General features: G+C 38.0%; 1 protein-coding gene across 1 annotated transcript in view; it reads left to right on the forward strand.

The window, feature by feature from the left end:
• Nucleotides 1–10,742: 10,742 nt before the first annotated feature.
• KMO (kynurenine 3-monooxygenase) overlaps nt 10,743–13,794 on the forward strand; it is a 54,481-nt gene continuing 51,429 nt past the window's right edge. Inside the window, 1 exon segment of the mRNA XM_007462641.1 lies at nt 10,743–10,817. Coding sequence (XP_007462703.1) covers nt 10,743–10,817 — 75 coding nt within the window.

Consider the following 13,794-nt stretch of genomic DNA (forward strand, 5'->3'; position numbering starts at 1 on the left):
TTGAAAAGAATGTGTATTCTGGGCTTTTTTCTTTCTGATTTTTTTTTCTAAATTTCATTTATTTATTTGTTTGTTTGTTTCTTTGTTTCTTTATTTTTATACAGCAAGTTCTTATTAGTTATCTATTTTATACATATTAGTGTATATATGTCAATCCCAATCTCCCAATTCATCCCACCACCACAACCCCCACCCCCTGCTTTCCCCCCTTGGTGTCCATATGTTTGTTCTCTACATCTGTGTCTTTGTTTCTGCCTTGCAAACTGGTTCATCTGTGCCCTTTTTCTAGATTCCCCATATATGTGTTAATATACGATATTTGTTTTCCTCTTTCTGACTAACTTCACTCTGTATCACAATCTCTAGATCCATCCATGTCTCTACAAATGACCCAATTTCGTTCCTTTTTATGGCTGACTAATATTCCATTGTATATATGTACCATATCTTCTTTATCCATTAATCTGTCAGTGGGCTTTTAGCTTGCTTCCATGACCTGGCTATTGTAAATAGTGCTGCAATGAATATTGGGGTGCATGTGTCTTTTTGAATTATGTTTTTCTCTGGGTATAAACCAAGTAGTGGGATTACTGGGTTATATGGTAATTCTATATTTAGTTTCTTAAGGAATCTCCATACTGTTCTCCATAGTGGCTATATCAAGTTATATTCCCACCAACAGTGCAAGACGGTTCCCTTTTCCCCACATCCTCTCCAGAATTTGTTGTTTGTAGATTTTCTGATGATGCTCATGCTAACTGGTGTGAGGTGATACCTCATTGCAGTTTTGATTTGCATTTCTCTAATAATTAGTGATGTTGAGCATCTTTTCGTGTATCTCTTGGCCATCTGTATATCTTCTTTGGAGAAATGTCTATTTAGGTCTTCTGCCCATTTTTGGATTGGATTGTTTGTTTTTTTGATATTGAGCTGCATGAGCTGCTTGTAAAGTTTGGAGATTAATCCTTTGTCCATTGATTCATTTGCAAACATTTTCTCCCATTCTGAGGGTTGTCTTTTCATATTATCGTTTCCTTTGCTGTGCAAAAGGTTTTCAGTTACTTAGGTCCCATTTGTTTATTTTTGTCTTTATTTCCATTACTCTAGCAGGTGGGTCAAAAAAAATCTTGCTGTGATTAATGTCAAAGAGTGTTCTTCCTGTGTTTTCCTCTAAAAGTTTTATAGTGTCCAGTCTTACATTTAGGTCTTTAATCCATTTGGAGTTTATTTTTGTATATGGTGTTAGGGAGTGTTCTAATTTCATTCTTTTACATGTAGCTGTCCAGTTTACCCATCACCACTTATTGAAGAGCCTGTCTTTTCTCCATTGTATCTCCTTGCCTCCTTTGTCAAAGATTAGTTGACCATAGGTGTGTCAGTTTATCTCTGGGCTTTATATCCTGTTCCATTGATCTCTATTTCTGTTTTTGTGCCAGTATGATATTGTCTTGATTATTGTAACTTTGTAGTATAGTCTGAAGTCAGGGAGTCTGATTCCTTCAGCCCCATTTTTTCCCCTCAAGATTGCTTTGGCTATTCGGGGTCTTTTGTACCTCCATACAAATTTTAAGAGTTTTTGTTCTAGTTCTGTAAAAAATGCCATTGGTAATTTGACAGGGATTGCATTGAATATGTAGATTCCTTTGTGTAGTATAGTCATTTTCACAATACTGATTCTTCCAATCCAAAAACATGGTATATCTCTCCATCTGTTTGTGTCATCTTTGATTTCTTTCATCAGTGTCTTATAGTTTTCTGAGTACAGGTCTTTTACCTCATTATGTAGGTTTATTCCTAAGTATTTTATTCTTTTTGTTGCAGGGGTGAATGGGATTGTTTCCTTAATTTCTTTTTCTGATCTTTCATTGTTAGTGTATAGGAATGCAAGAGATTTATGTGCATTCATTTTGTATCCTGCAAATTTACCAAATTCATGATTAGCTCTAGTAGTTTTCTGGTGGCATCTTTAGGGTTTTTTTATGTATAGTATCATGTCATTTGCAAACAGTGACAGTTTTACTTCTTTTCCAATATGTGTTCCTTTTATTTCTTTTTCTTCTCTGATTGCCATGGCTAGGACTTCCAAAACTATGTTGAATAGTAGTGGTGAGAGTGGACATCCTTGTCTTGTTCCCAATTTTAGAAGAAATTCTTTTTTTTTTTTTTTTTTTAATTTATTTATTTATTTTTGGCTGTGTTGGGTCTTCGTTTCTGTGCGAGGGCTTTCTCTAGTTGTGGCAAGTGGGAGCCACTCTTCATCGCGGTGCGCGGGCCTCTCACTGTCGCGGCCTCTCTTGTTGCGGAGCACAGGCTCCAGACGCGCAGGCTCAGCAGTTGTGGCTCACGGGCCCAGCTGCTCCGTGGCATGTGGGATCTTCCCAGACCAGGGCTCGAACCCGTATCCCCTGCATTGGCAGGCAGATTCTCAACCACTGCGCCATCAGGGAAGCCCAGAAGAAATTCTTTCAGTTTTTCACCATTGAGAATGATGTTTGCTGTGGGTTTGTCATATATGACCTTTATTATGTTGAGGTAGGTTCCCTCTATGCCCACTTTCTGGAGTTTTTATCATAAATGTGTGTTGAATTTTGTCAAAAGCTTTTTCTGCATCTATTGGGATGATCATATTGTTTTTACTCTGAAATGACGTGTTAAAGTCCCCCACAATTTTTTGTCGATAATTTTGTTTGCTTGTTCGTTTGTTACTGTCTATTTCCTCTTTTGGCTGTTGGCATTTGCCTTATGTATTGAGGTGCTCCTATTTTGGGTGCATAGATATTTACAGTTGTTATATCTTCTTCTTGGATTGATCCCTTGATCATTATGTAGGGTCCTTCCTTTGTCTTGTAACATTCTTTATTTTAAAGTCTATTTTATCTGAGTATTGCTACTCCAGCTTTCTTTTGACTTGTATTTGCATGGAATATCTTTTTCCATCTCCTCACTTTCATTCTGTTTGTGTCCCTAGATCTGAAGTGGGTCTATTGTCGGCAGCATATATACGTGTCTTGTTTTTGTATCCATTCAGCCAGCCTGTGTCTTTTGGTTGGAGCATTTAATCCATTCACGTTTAAGGTAATTATTGATATGTATGTTCCTATGACCATTTTCTTAATTGTTTTGAGTTTGTTTTTGTAGATCCTTTTCTTCTCTTGTGTTTCCCACTTAGAGAAGTTCCTTTAGCATTTGTTTTAGAGCTGGTTTGGTGGTGCTGAATTCTCTTAGCTTTTGCTTGTCTGTAAAGCTTTTGATTTATCTGTCGAATCTGAATGAGATCCTTGTTGGGTGCTGTAATCTTGGTTGTAGGTTCTTCCTTTTCATCACTTTAAATATATCATGCCACTCCCTTCTGGCTTGTACAGTTTCTGCTGAGAAATCAGCTGTTAACCTATGCAAGTTCCCTTGTATGTTATTTGTCGTTTTTCCCTTGTTGCTTTTAATAATTTTTCTTTGTCCTTAATGTTTGTCAATTTGATTGCTATGTGTCTTGGCATGTTTCTCCTTGGGTTTATCCTGCCTGGAACTCTCTGCACTTCCTGGACTTTGGTGGATATTTCCTTCCCCATGTTAGGGATGTTTTCAACTATAATCTCCTCAAATATTTTCTCGGGTCCTTTTTGTCTCTCTTCTCCTTCTGGGACCCCTCTAATGTGAATGTTGGTGCATTTAATGTTATACCAGAGATTTCTTAGGCTGTCTTCATTTGTTTTCATTCTTTTTTCTTTATTCTGTTCCATGGCATTGATTTCCCTCTATTCTCTTTTCTAGGTCAGTTATCCATTCTCTGCCTTAGTTGTTCTGCTATTGATTCCTTCTGGTGTATTTTTCATTTCAGTTATTGTATTGTTCATCTCTGTTTATTTATTGTTTAATTCTTCTAAGTGTTTGTTAAACATTTGTTGCATCTTCTCGATATTTGCCTCCATTCTTTTTCCAAGTTCTTGGATCATCTTCATTATCATTATTCTGAATTCTTTTTCTGGAAGGTTGCCTATCTCCACTTTATTTAGCGGTTTTTATGGGGTTTTATCTTATTGCTTCATCTGGTACATAGTCCTCTGCCTTTTCATTTTGTCTATCTTTCTGTGAATGTGGTTTTCTTTCCACAGCCTGCAGAATTGTAGTTCTTCTTGCTTCTGCTGTTTGCCCTCTGGTGGATGAGGCTATCTAAGAGGCTTGTGCAAGCTTCCTGATGGGAGGGACTGGTGGTGGGTAGAGCTGGCTGTTGCTCTAGTGGGCAGAGCTCAGTAAATCTTTAATCCACTTGCCTGTTGATGGGTGGGGCTAGGTTGCCTCCCTGTTGGTTGTTTGGCCTGAGGTGACCCATCACTGGAGGCTACAGGCTCTTTGGTGGGGCTAATGGTGGACTCCAGGAGGGTTCATGCCAAGGACTACTTCCCAGAACTTCTGCTGCCACTGTCCTTGTCCCTTCAGTGAGCCACAGCCACCCCCCACCTGCAGGAGATCCTCCAACATTAGCAGCTAGGTCTCGTTCAGTCTCCTACGGGGTCACTGCTCCTTTCCCTTGGGAACTCATGCACACACTGCTTTGTGTGTGCCCTCCAAGCATGGAGTCTCTGTTTACCCCAGTCCTGTCGAAGTCCTGCAATCAAATCCTGCTAGCCTTCAAAGTCCAAATTTCTGGGATTTCCTCCTCCTGTTGCCAGACCCCCAGGTTGGGAAGCCTGATGTGGGGCTCAGAACCTTCACTCCAGTGGGTGGACTTCTGTGGTATAATTGTTCTCCAGTTTGTGAGTCACCCACCCAGTGGTTATGGGATTTGATTTTATTGTGATTGTACCCCTCCTACCGTCTCATTGCAGCTTCTCCTTTGTCTTTGGATATGGGTGTCTTTTTTGGTAAGTTCCAGTGTCTTCCTGTTGATGATTATTCAGCAGTTAGTTGTGATTTTGGTGCTCTCACAAAATGGAGTCTCTGGGCTTTTTTGCATGTAATGTCCTGAAAATATCAAGTCTAACTGTTATATTGTGTCATTTAGGATCTCTGTTGCCTTACTGATTTTGTCTTGAAGATCTGTCCACTGATGTTAGTGAGGTGTAAAAGTCTCCTAATATGATAATATTCCATTCAGTTTTTCCCTTTATGTCTCTTAGTATTTGTTTTATATATTTAGGTATTCCTATATTGGCTACATATATGTTAATGAGTGTAATAGCCTCTTATTGATCCCTTTATCATTATGTAGTGTCCTTCTTTATCTTTCTTTATGTCCTTTGTTTTAAAGTCTATTTTGTCTGACATGACTTTTGCTACCCCCATTTTCTTGTCATTTCCATTTCATGAAATATCTTTTTCCATCCCCTCACTTTCAATCTGTGTGTCGTTTGCCATAAGGACAGCAAGTTGTAGGCTCTTGTTTTATTATCCAATCTGCCATTCTGTTTTTTGATTGGAGCATTTAATCCATTAACATTTAAGGTAAATTTGATTACATATGTATTTCTTCCCTTTTTAAACCTTATTTTCCAGTTGATTTTGTATTTTTTCTTTCTTCCTCTATTTTTCTTTTTGTTTTTCCTTTTGTGGTTTGATGGATTTCTTTTGCAGTATGATTGTGTTCTCTGCTTTTTGATTTCTGTAAATCTATTGCATGTTTTTGATTTGTAGTTATCCTGTTTTTCAAGTATGTTAACCCATTACTATATCTACTTGCTTTAGACTGGTAGTCATATAGGCTCAAACACATTCTAAAAAATAAATCTACATTTTCTTAGCCCCCTACCCCCCACATTTGATGATTTTGACGTCCCCTTTCACATCTTCATGTTTATCCTTTTGCTGTTCATTCTAGTTATCCGTTCTTTCATAAGAATTTTTTTGCTTTTTTATTTTTTTAATGTGTGTACTGGCTTATTTGAGTGATTTACATTCCAACTGTGATTTTCTCTTTCCTGTAGTTTCTTGCTTCTTTTCTATTTAGAGAACTTTCAATATTTCTTTTAGGATAGGTTTAGTATTGCTGTATTCTTTTAGTTTTTGCTTATTTGAGAAATTTTTATCTCTTCTATTCTAAATGATAATCTTGCTGGTTAGAGTATTCTATGTTGCAGGTGTTTCCCTTTCAGTGCTTTGAATATATCTTGCTATTCCCTTCTTTCCTGCAAACTTTCTGTAGAAAAATTAGCTGATAGCCTTATGGGACTTCTCTTGTAACTAACTCTTTGTTTTTCTCTTGCTGCTTTTATAATCCTCTCTTTACCTTTGACTTTTGCCATTTTTATTACAATGCATCTTGGTGTAGGTCTGTTTGGGTTCATCTTGTTTGGGACCCTATGTGCTTTCTGTATCTGGATATCTGTTTCCTTCTTTAAGTTTGGGAATTTTTCAGCCATAAGTTATTCAAATGCAGTTTTAATCCCTTCTTCTCTTTCTTCTTCTTCTTATGGGATCCGTATCATGTGTAGATTGGGACACTTTATATTATCCCATGGGTCTCGTATAGTGCTTTCATTTTTTTTTCATATGTCTTTGTGTCTTCTGTTCTTATTGCATGTTTTCTATTTTTTATCTTGCAGATCATTTATTCGTTCTTCTGCATTATTTAGTTTTGTATTTATTGCCTTTAGTGCAGCTTTCATTTTGGCAAATGAATTTTCTAATTTTAATTGTCTTCTCTTTATAGTTTCTAGCTCTTTTTTACAGTGATCTGCATTTCTATCGATAGCCTTTCTTAATTCCTTCAGTATTTCTATTACCTCTTTTTTGAATTTGGGATCTAATAGACTAGAGAATTCTGTTTCATTGTTTGTTCTTTCAGGGGAATTCTCTTGATTGTTTAACTGAGAGTGGTTCCTCTGCTTCTTCATTTTACTTATGTTTCTCTATGAATTTAGGAGAAACAGTTATCTACTGTGTTCTTAAAAGGCTGTTTTTATGTGGGAGCATCCCTGTGTAGCATGCATGAGTCTAATATTTTTTGTGTGAGAGCTATTTTTAGTATGAATGCCTGCCATATCTTTCCTCAGTGTGTGCTGCTCTTTATCACTTTGATAGGTTGTGTGATTGGTGTTGTGGTGAACAGAGCCTGTACTGGATGTTGAGCGGGGCCTCCTCTTTGTCTGTGGTTGTCACAGTCCTGTTGGGGGTAGGGTCTGCTCCCCAGTTGTTGGAGCAGAAGATCCCATATCTGTTTCTTAGCTTTAGTGTGAGGTAGGTGGGACTGGAGCACTTTTTCCTGGAGAGGAGCCACTGAGTATTCCTCTCTAGGAGCCGTCCACTAGGAAGTGCACTCTGTGCACTCTGTGGTGTCTGTCACCCATTGTGCAGGCTCACAAAGTACATGGTTTTTGACACTGCCCTCAGCCCCACCTCAACCATGGGAATGCAGGTGATTGGCCTGGGTGTTCTTCAGACACTGTGCTCACAAAGCCACCAGTGCAGATTCATCAGTGCAGATTTGCTGAAGTTAGGCCACCACAGTTGTGGTGGTTAGGACCACCACAGTTGTGCACTTATACCTGCCATGGGAGCTATGGAATCAGTCCAGTCCCCAGCTCTGCCTCTCCATGTGCTCACCTGCAAAGACTGCAGCTGCTATCACTGGACCCACCCCAGTTACGGGAGCACCAGTAATCCACTTGGATGTCAAGCAGGCACTGAGTTCACAAAGCTGCCACTGGTGGCATAAATCTGTGGATCACACTGCTGCTGACACATGGCTCAGATTTCAGCCCTTCTTTCTAAGTCATGCAGCCCCTGGGGATTGGCTCAGATTTCAGCTCTGCCTCTGCATGCGGACAACCCACTGTTGCTTGCACACTCCTAGAGTTTGTAGAGGTGGAGCCATGCCCACTGTGAGCATGCTGAGAATGAGGCTGCTATGGCAGGGCAGTGTCCCTCCTTTCATGCTTGTGTTAACAATGGGGCTTCTATGGTGGACCAGGGCCAGTCTTGTGTACACCTGTGGTTGCTGCTCAGACCACACTCCAGCCCCTTCAGGCTGTCTCCATGGAGCCAACCCCAATCCCCTCCCCAAGTCTGTCTGCTGAAGCCCAAATTTCAGTAGCCAGCTTCCACACACCAGCAGGCATGCATTTCGGTCTGGGGAGTGCCGGGAGTTGACCAGGACTGTCTGTGCTGGTCTCGCTCTGTTCTGCCTGCCACAATTCTGCTGCTGCACTCTCCTCTGAGCCTCTGAAGCTCCCTATGTATCCTGGCTGTTATCTCAGCTGTTGAAGTGTGTTCCTGCGAAATTTTCCTCTTTCACAGCTCCCTCCCAGGGATGTGGGTCCCCTACCAATTCCTTTTTTTCCCTCCTTTCATTCTACTTGATTACATGGTAATCTGTCTTGAAGCTTTGGTTGTATGAGATCTTCTGTCAACATTCAGTAGGTATTCTGTGAGAATTGTTCCACATGTAGATGTATTTCTGATGTATTTGTGGGAGGAGGTGAGTTCCACATCCTTCTATTCTGCCATCTTGATCTCCCTCCTGCAGTTTATTTTTTTTTTTAATTTTCAAAAAGAATTTTGAGCACTCAGTTTAAAATGCTTGTATGGAAATTAGATAACATGAGTACCTACTCCCCCCAAATAAATAACCATCAAAACAAACCCATAAGGGAAAAGGTTGATAACATTTGATATGTTAAAATTCAGAATATCTTTTCATCAAAACACATCATTAAGAAAGCAAAAAGGCAAGCTACAGAGTAGAAGAAGTTATTTGCAATATATAAAAAGAATAAAACTCATATCCAGTGTCAGTTTAAAAAAAAAGACTACCCAAAAGAAAAATGAACACTATACAGAGGAAGAAAAGCAAATGTGAATGAACAGGAGAAAAGGTGCCCAACTTCATTAATAATCGAAGAATGCAAATTAAAATGACAGTGAGATACAGTACACACCCATCAGACCAGCAAAAACTAGATGTACTAAGGAAGTACATGCTGATGAGGATGTAGCAGAAGAGAAATTTCTATACACTGTGTCAAGTAAGTTAGTATAATACTTTGGAACATAACTGTGGTTTATTTTGGAAAGTTAAAAATATGTATAACCAATATGTAATTCCTATACATACTCATATGTATGTGCACTACATCGTATATACAAGGTCGGTCAAGCAGCAGCATTATTCAAAATATTAAAAAATTGGAAACACCCAAATATCCATCAGCAGTAGAATGGATAAATGAAAACGAGTGAACTAGAACTCCATGGAATAACACAGATGGATCTTAAGAAGCATAATATTGAGAAAAAAAGCAAATTTCAAAGAAAAACCCCGACATAAATTCATTTACAGTAAAGTTTAAAAAGAGGCAAAAGAGCAAAACTAAAGTATCTTAAGGATGCTTGTATGAATGGTGGTTACCTCTGTGAAGCGGGTGGTGATCGGCAGGGAACACATGTAGACTTTTGGGGTTCTGGCAATGATTTTTTGTAGCCTGAGTGGTGAATACATGGGTGCTTGCTTTACAATAAGTTATTGTACTCTACACTTGTGTTTTATGTACTTTAGTTTTTTGTGTTACAGTCCACAATTTTAAAAAACAAATGAAACTGTTCTCTGTATATTGGAATTCTTGAGTTTATGTTGTAAGTGAAAAAATAGAGCGTGGAAAAGTATGTAAAATTGGCCACTATTTATGAAAAGGAAGGGAGGAAGAGGGAGGGAGGGGGAGAGAGAGAGAGAGAGAGAGAGAGAGAGAGAAAGAGAGTGCTGTTCACAGAAGAGTAGGGAAACCTAGACACCAAAACAGTGGCTGTCTCTGGGCAGGAGAAATAGGTGGCCAAGGGACAGGTTTAGAAGAAAAATGACTATTCACTGTATACCCTTTTGTGCCTCTTGTATTTCATACCATGTGAATGTAACATTACCTATTCTAAATAAATAAATAAATAAAAATTCCTAACAACAACTTCTTCTAGCAATTCTAACCATACTTATCCACAAGGGTCAGTATTGAATGATGTCTAACTCTAGTTCCTCACCAGGGAAAAACCGTTCTGAAGTCTGTCTGCCCTCACCTGGGAGAAAGCATCTTCATTTACGTTCTTACTTTATTTTACACATCATGTTCCATTTTTAAGAAACCCTCAATTCAAAAATATGTACAAAAAATTTAAAATATCCTTTTAAAACGGGGTGAAAGAAGACAAAGAAGTGGAAAGATAATATGAAGCCATGAATGAATTTACAAAAAGCATAATATTAACCATCTCCCCTAGTGTCAATGCACAAATTAGATTCTAACGTTTCTAGCATTTGATGCAAAAAAAGACAATCCATGAGGACCATTTAGCTGAAATTCCTGACCAGCCTTAATAACAAGAATAATCCACAGATCAATTATGAAACCATGCCATCTTCCTAAGAAAAGTGTAAGATGCTCTGGGACATGAGACCAGGGAAGTATCATTCATGGTTAGTCATGGATGAAAATGAAAGTAAGAATACACGGTTTAGAAAAGGAAGAAGAAAAGCTGTAAAACTGTGCTTTAAAATTCTGTTTTACACATAAGATAGTGAGTAGCTTCACTTGTCTGGATTTTTCAAAATTTGATTATTGCAATGAATTCCCTTTTTTCCTAAAGTTGAGCTGATTGTCATTTGGGCAACTAATGGGTTAAATGTTACCTTCTAAGTTCAAGGAAAAGTAGCCTTGCTCAAATAATGCTGCTGGCTCACAAATGCAGGGCTTTGGGCAGAGTAAAGACCGGAGGAAATCAGTGTGTAGGAGACAGTTTTCTCCGTGACAAGACCAGCAAAAATTATGGAAACCACTTTGGCAGTGATGGATTCTTCTGATATTCAAAGGAAAAATATAGCTGTCATTGGTGGTGGCTTGGTAAGAATCTCTTTGGATATATTATTCCTGTTAGCAGTATTATATGAATTATCATTTACTCTTTTTTATTTGTTTATCTGAGATTAACTTCTTGAATTTTTTTCTTCCAGTTTTATTGAGGTATAATTGACATACAACACTGTATAAGTTTAAAGTGTACAGCATAATGATTTGACTTATATACATCATGAGATGATTGCTGCAATAAGTTTAGTGAACATTATCCCTCATCTCATACAGATACAAAATAAAAGAAAAAGATCTTCTCCTTGTGATGAGAACTCTTAGGATTTACTTTCTTAACTTTCATATATAATATATAGCAGTATTAATTACATGTTGTACATTACACCCTTAGTTCTTATTTACATTATAACTGTAAGTTTGTACTTTTTGACCACGTGTTTGTTGTCATACAGAGATACTATATAATTATTGACTATATTCCTCACGATGTATAGTTCATTAATCTTGTAAGTGGAAGTTTGTACCTCTAATCTTCCTTACCTATTTCATGTATTTTAATGATTATTACTAATCATTTATAAGGATTGTTCACTTTCTTTTGAAACTTTTCTGATATTTAAATACACCTTTTTAAAATGTGGTATTAGTTTAGTTTGCTCTTTTCTAGAAAAGCGATTTTATTTCCATTAAATACAAAAGTGTCTGTTTTCCCTTGCTTTTTCAGTACAGCATTTTAAAAAATAGAAAATAAAGTAAATCGAATTTGATTAATCCCCAAATTGGCTACTCTTTAAAAACAGATTATTAGTGTAAATAGTCATTTTAATCAAAACATTTGCCCCACTTTGGTTAATAACTCAGTTTATATTGTCTAATAAGAATAAAAGGGTCAAGAAACATGAAGTTAATGCAAAACTATCATGCTGAATGTTCACTAGTTATCTGAGAACTTTGGAGTAAAACCTGTTTAGTATTTGGCTGGCGCAGTGGAGCTGGTCCTAGGGTGGTGAAGTTAGGCCTCCTCTCTCACAGAGCTGGTGAGATGAAGAGGCTGAGATAGCCCACATTTAGCAAGGTGTAGGAGGGGGCTCTCCTCTGCTCTGTCGTAATTATATGAAAGCTAGCTCTGCTTAATGTGGGACTGCCTCAGCTAAACTGTATTTCCCGTCCCTTAGCAGAACTCCTATTTTGGAGTAAAAATATCCCCATTAGTTAAAGTTTAATCATTTTGGTTTTGCTTTTGGTCTAATGATTTGCAGGCCTTTAGCTCATTCATTCATTTACTCAAAAAAAAATTTATTAAGGGCCTAATATGTGCCAGACACTGTTCTGAGTTGTATATAGATCAGTATATTTTATATCGCACATAGAGTTATACAGTTTGTACTAATTCTGACTTTTGTTTTGCCTTCTTTCTTGTGTTTTCCCCAAAGTACGATGACAGTTCTAACTTTTCTGGTTCTAAATTTCAAAATGCTAAGGAAGGCTACCACATGCCGTGTTGGCCAATGCATGTGACATGTGTCATCATTTCTTCATACTTCATACCAGGCTTCAGTCCAATATTTTCCTTTCTAAATTTTACGTAAAATGAGAATTCATGTATTCAACAAAATCTTATTGGGTGCCAGCTATGTGCCAACATTGCTTTAGGTACTAGGGATACAGTGGTGAACATTCAGGGAGGAGAAAGACAATGGAGAAGAAAACGAATAAATAAATTCGGTGAGACCTAAGCACTATGAAAGAAATGCAAGCAGGGTAATGCGGTAGTGTCTTAACAGGTGTCCATTTAGAGTGTGCTCAGGGGCAGCCTTTCTGAGGGGGAGGCATATGACCTGAATAATGAGAAGGAAGGAACCATGCGAAGGGCTACAGAAAGAGCATGTTGGGTAGATGAACGACTGTCCAAAGAGAAACACTGAGGTGATAGATAATGGGCTGGGCACTTTCTTGGAACAGACAGAAAGGCAGAAAGAATGAGAGTGGAGAGGAGTAGCTGCTGAGGCTAGGGAGAATGAAATAGCCAGAGATCCTAGGATCTTAGAGGGCAAGGCAGACAGATTTTATCCTAGACACAATGGAAAACCATTGGAAGATTTTAGGTAGGAAAGCAAGCTGCGATTTTAAGATTCCTTAGGCTGTTATGTAGAGAAGAGTTGGGAAAATTGTAAGAAGACCAGATACACCAGTTAAGAGGCTGTTGTGTTTGTCCAAGACTTGGACTAGGGTGGCATCAGTGATATATCTTAAAATGTCTCTTAGAAGTCCAAGGGGAGATAACAAATATGTGATTAGATATATGATTTTCGAAGGCATAAATATGTGGGTATCATCCACAGATTTCTCCCTGAATAACACTTGAACTCTTCATCATGTAAACACGTCATTATCTGTGCATGCATACATACATGTGCTAGAAAATAGAAGACATGAATTAATACATGTGTATTAACAAGCAACTAAAATTCCTCTGCAAAGGAATTCTATTTACCTTATTGCTCAGGTCCATGCCTAGGAATCATGTTCGATTCTTTTTTTCATTTTATGGAAACCCCATTCCTCTTTCACTCTACCAGTAAGCCTTGATGGCTCTATATCCAAGATATATTTCAATTCTGGCCATTGCTAACATCCTAGTCCAGGCCATCATCATCCTTCATCCATAGTCCTGATTTCCTCCTAAGTGGTCTCCCAGCTTCTACTCTTATTCACAGGCAGTCACACAGCAGGCACTTTTAAATCATTAGTGTGATAATTATCACTGTTTGCTTAAAACCTTCCAGTGGTTTCCCATTACAAAAAAAATAAAATCCAAACTCCTTACCAAAGGCCCTACAGGAACTGAGCCTGTCTACCTGCCTGGCCTCATCTTTTCCGTTTTTTGTTTTTTTGTATTATTTATCAGTATCTGAACTTATACACTTTATTTGTTTTTGGTAAATAAAGATAAACTCTTTATTAAATATCTACTCCAACTAGGATATAGACTCTTATGGCTGGAACCATG

This window comes from Lipotes vexillifer, unplaced genomic scaffold (genome assembly GCF_000442215.2).
Source record: "Lipotes vexillifer unplaced genomic scaffold, Lipotes_vexillifer_v1.1 scaffold104, whole genome shotgun sequence".
Classification (NCBI taxonomy): Eukaryota; Metazoa; Chordata; class Mammalia; order Artiodactyla; family Lipotidae; genus Lipotes; species Lipotes vexillifer.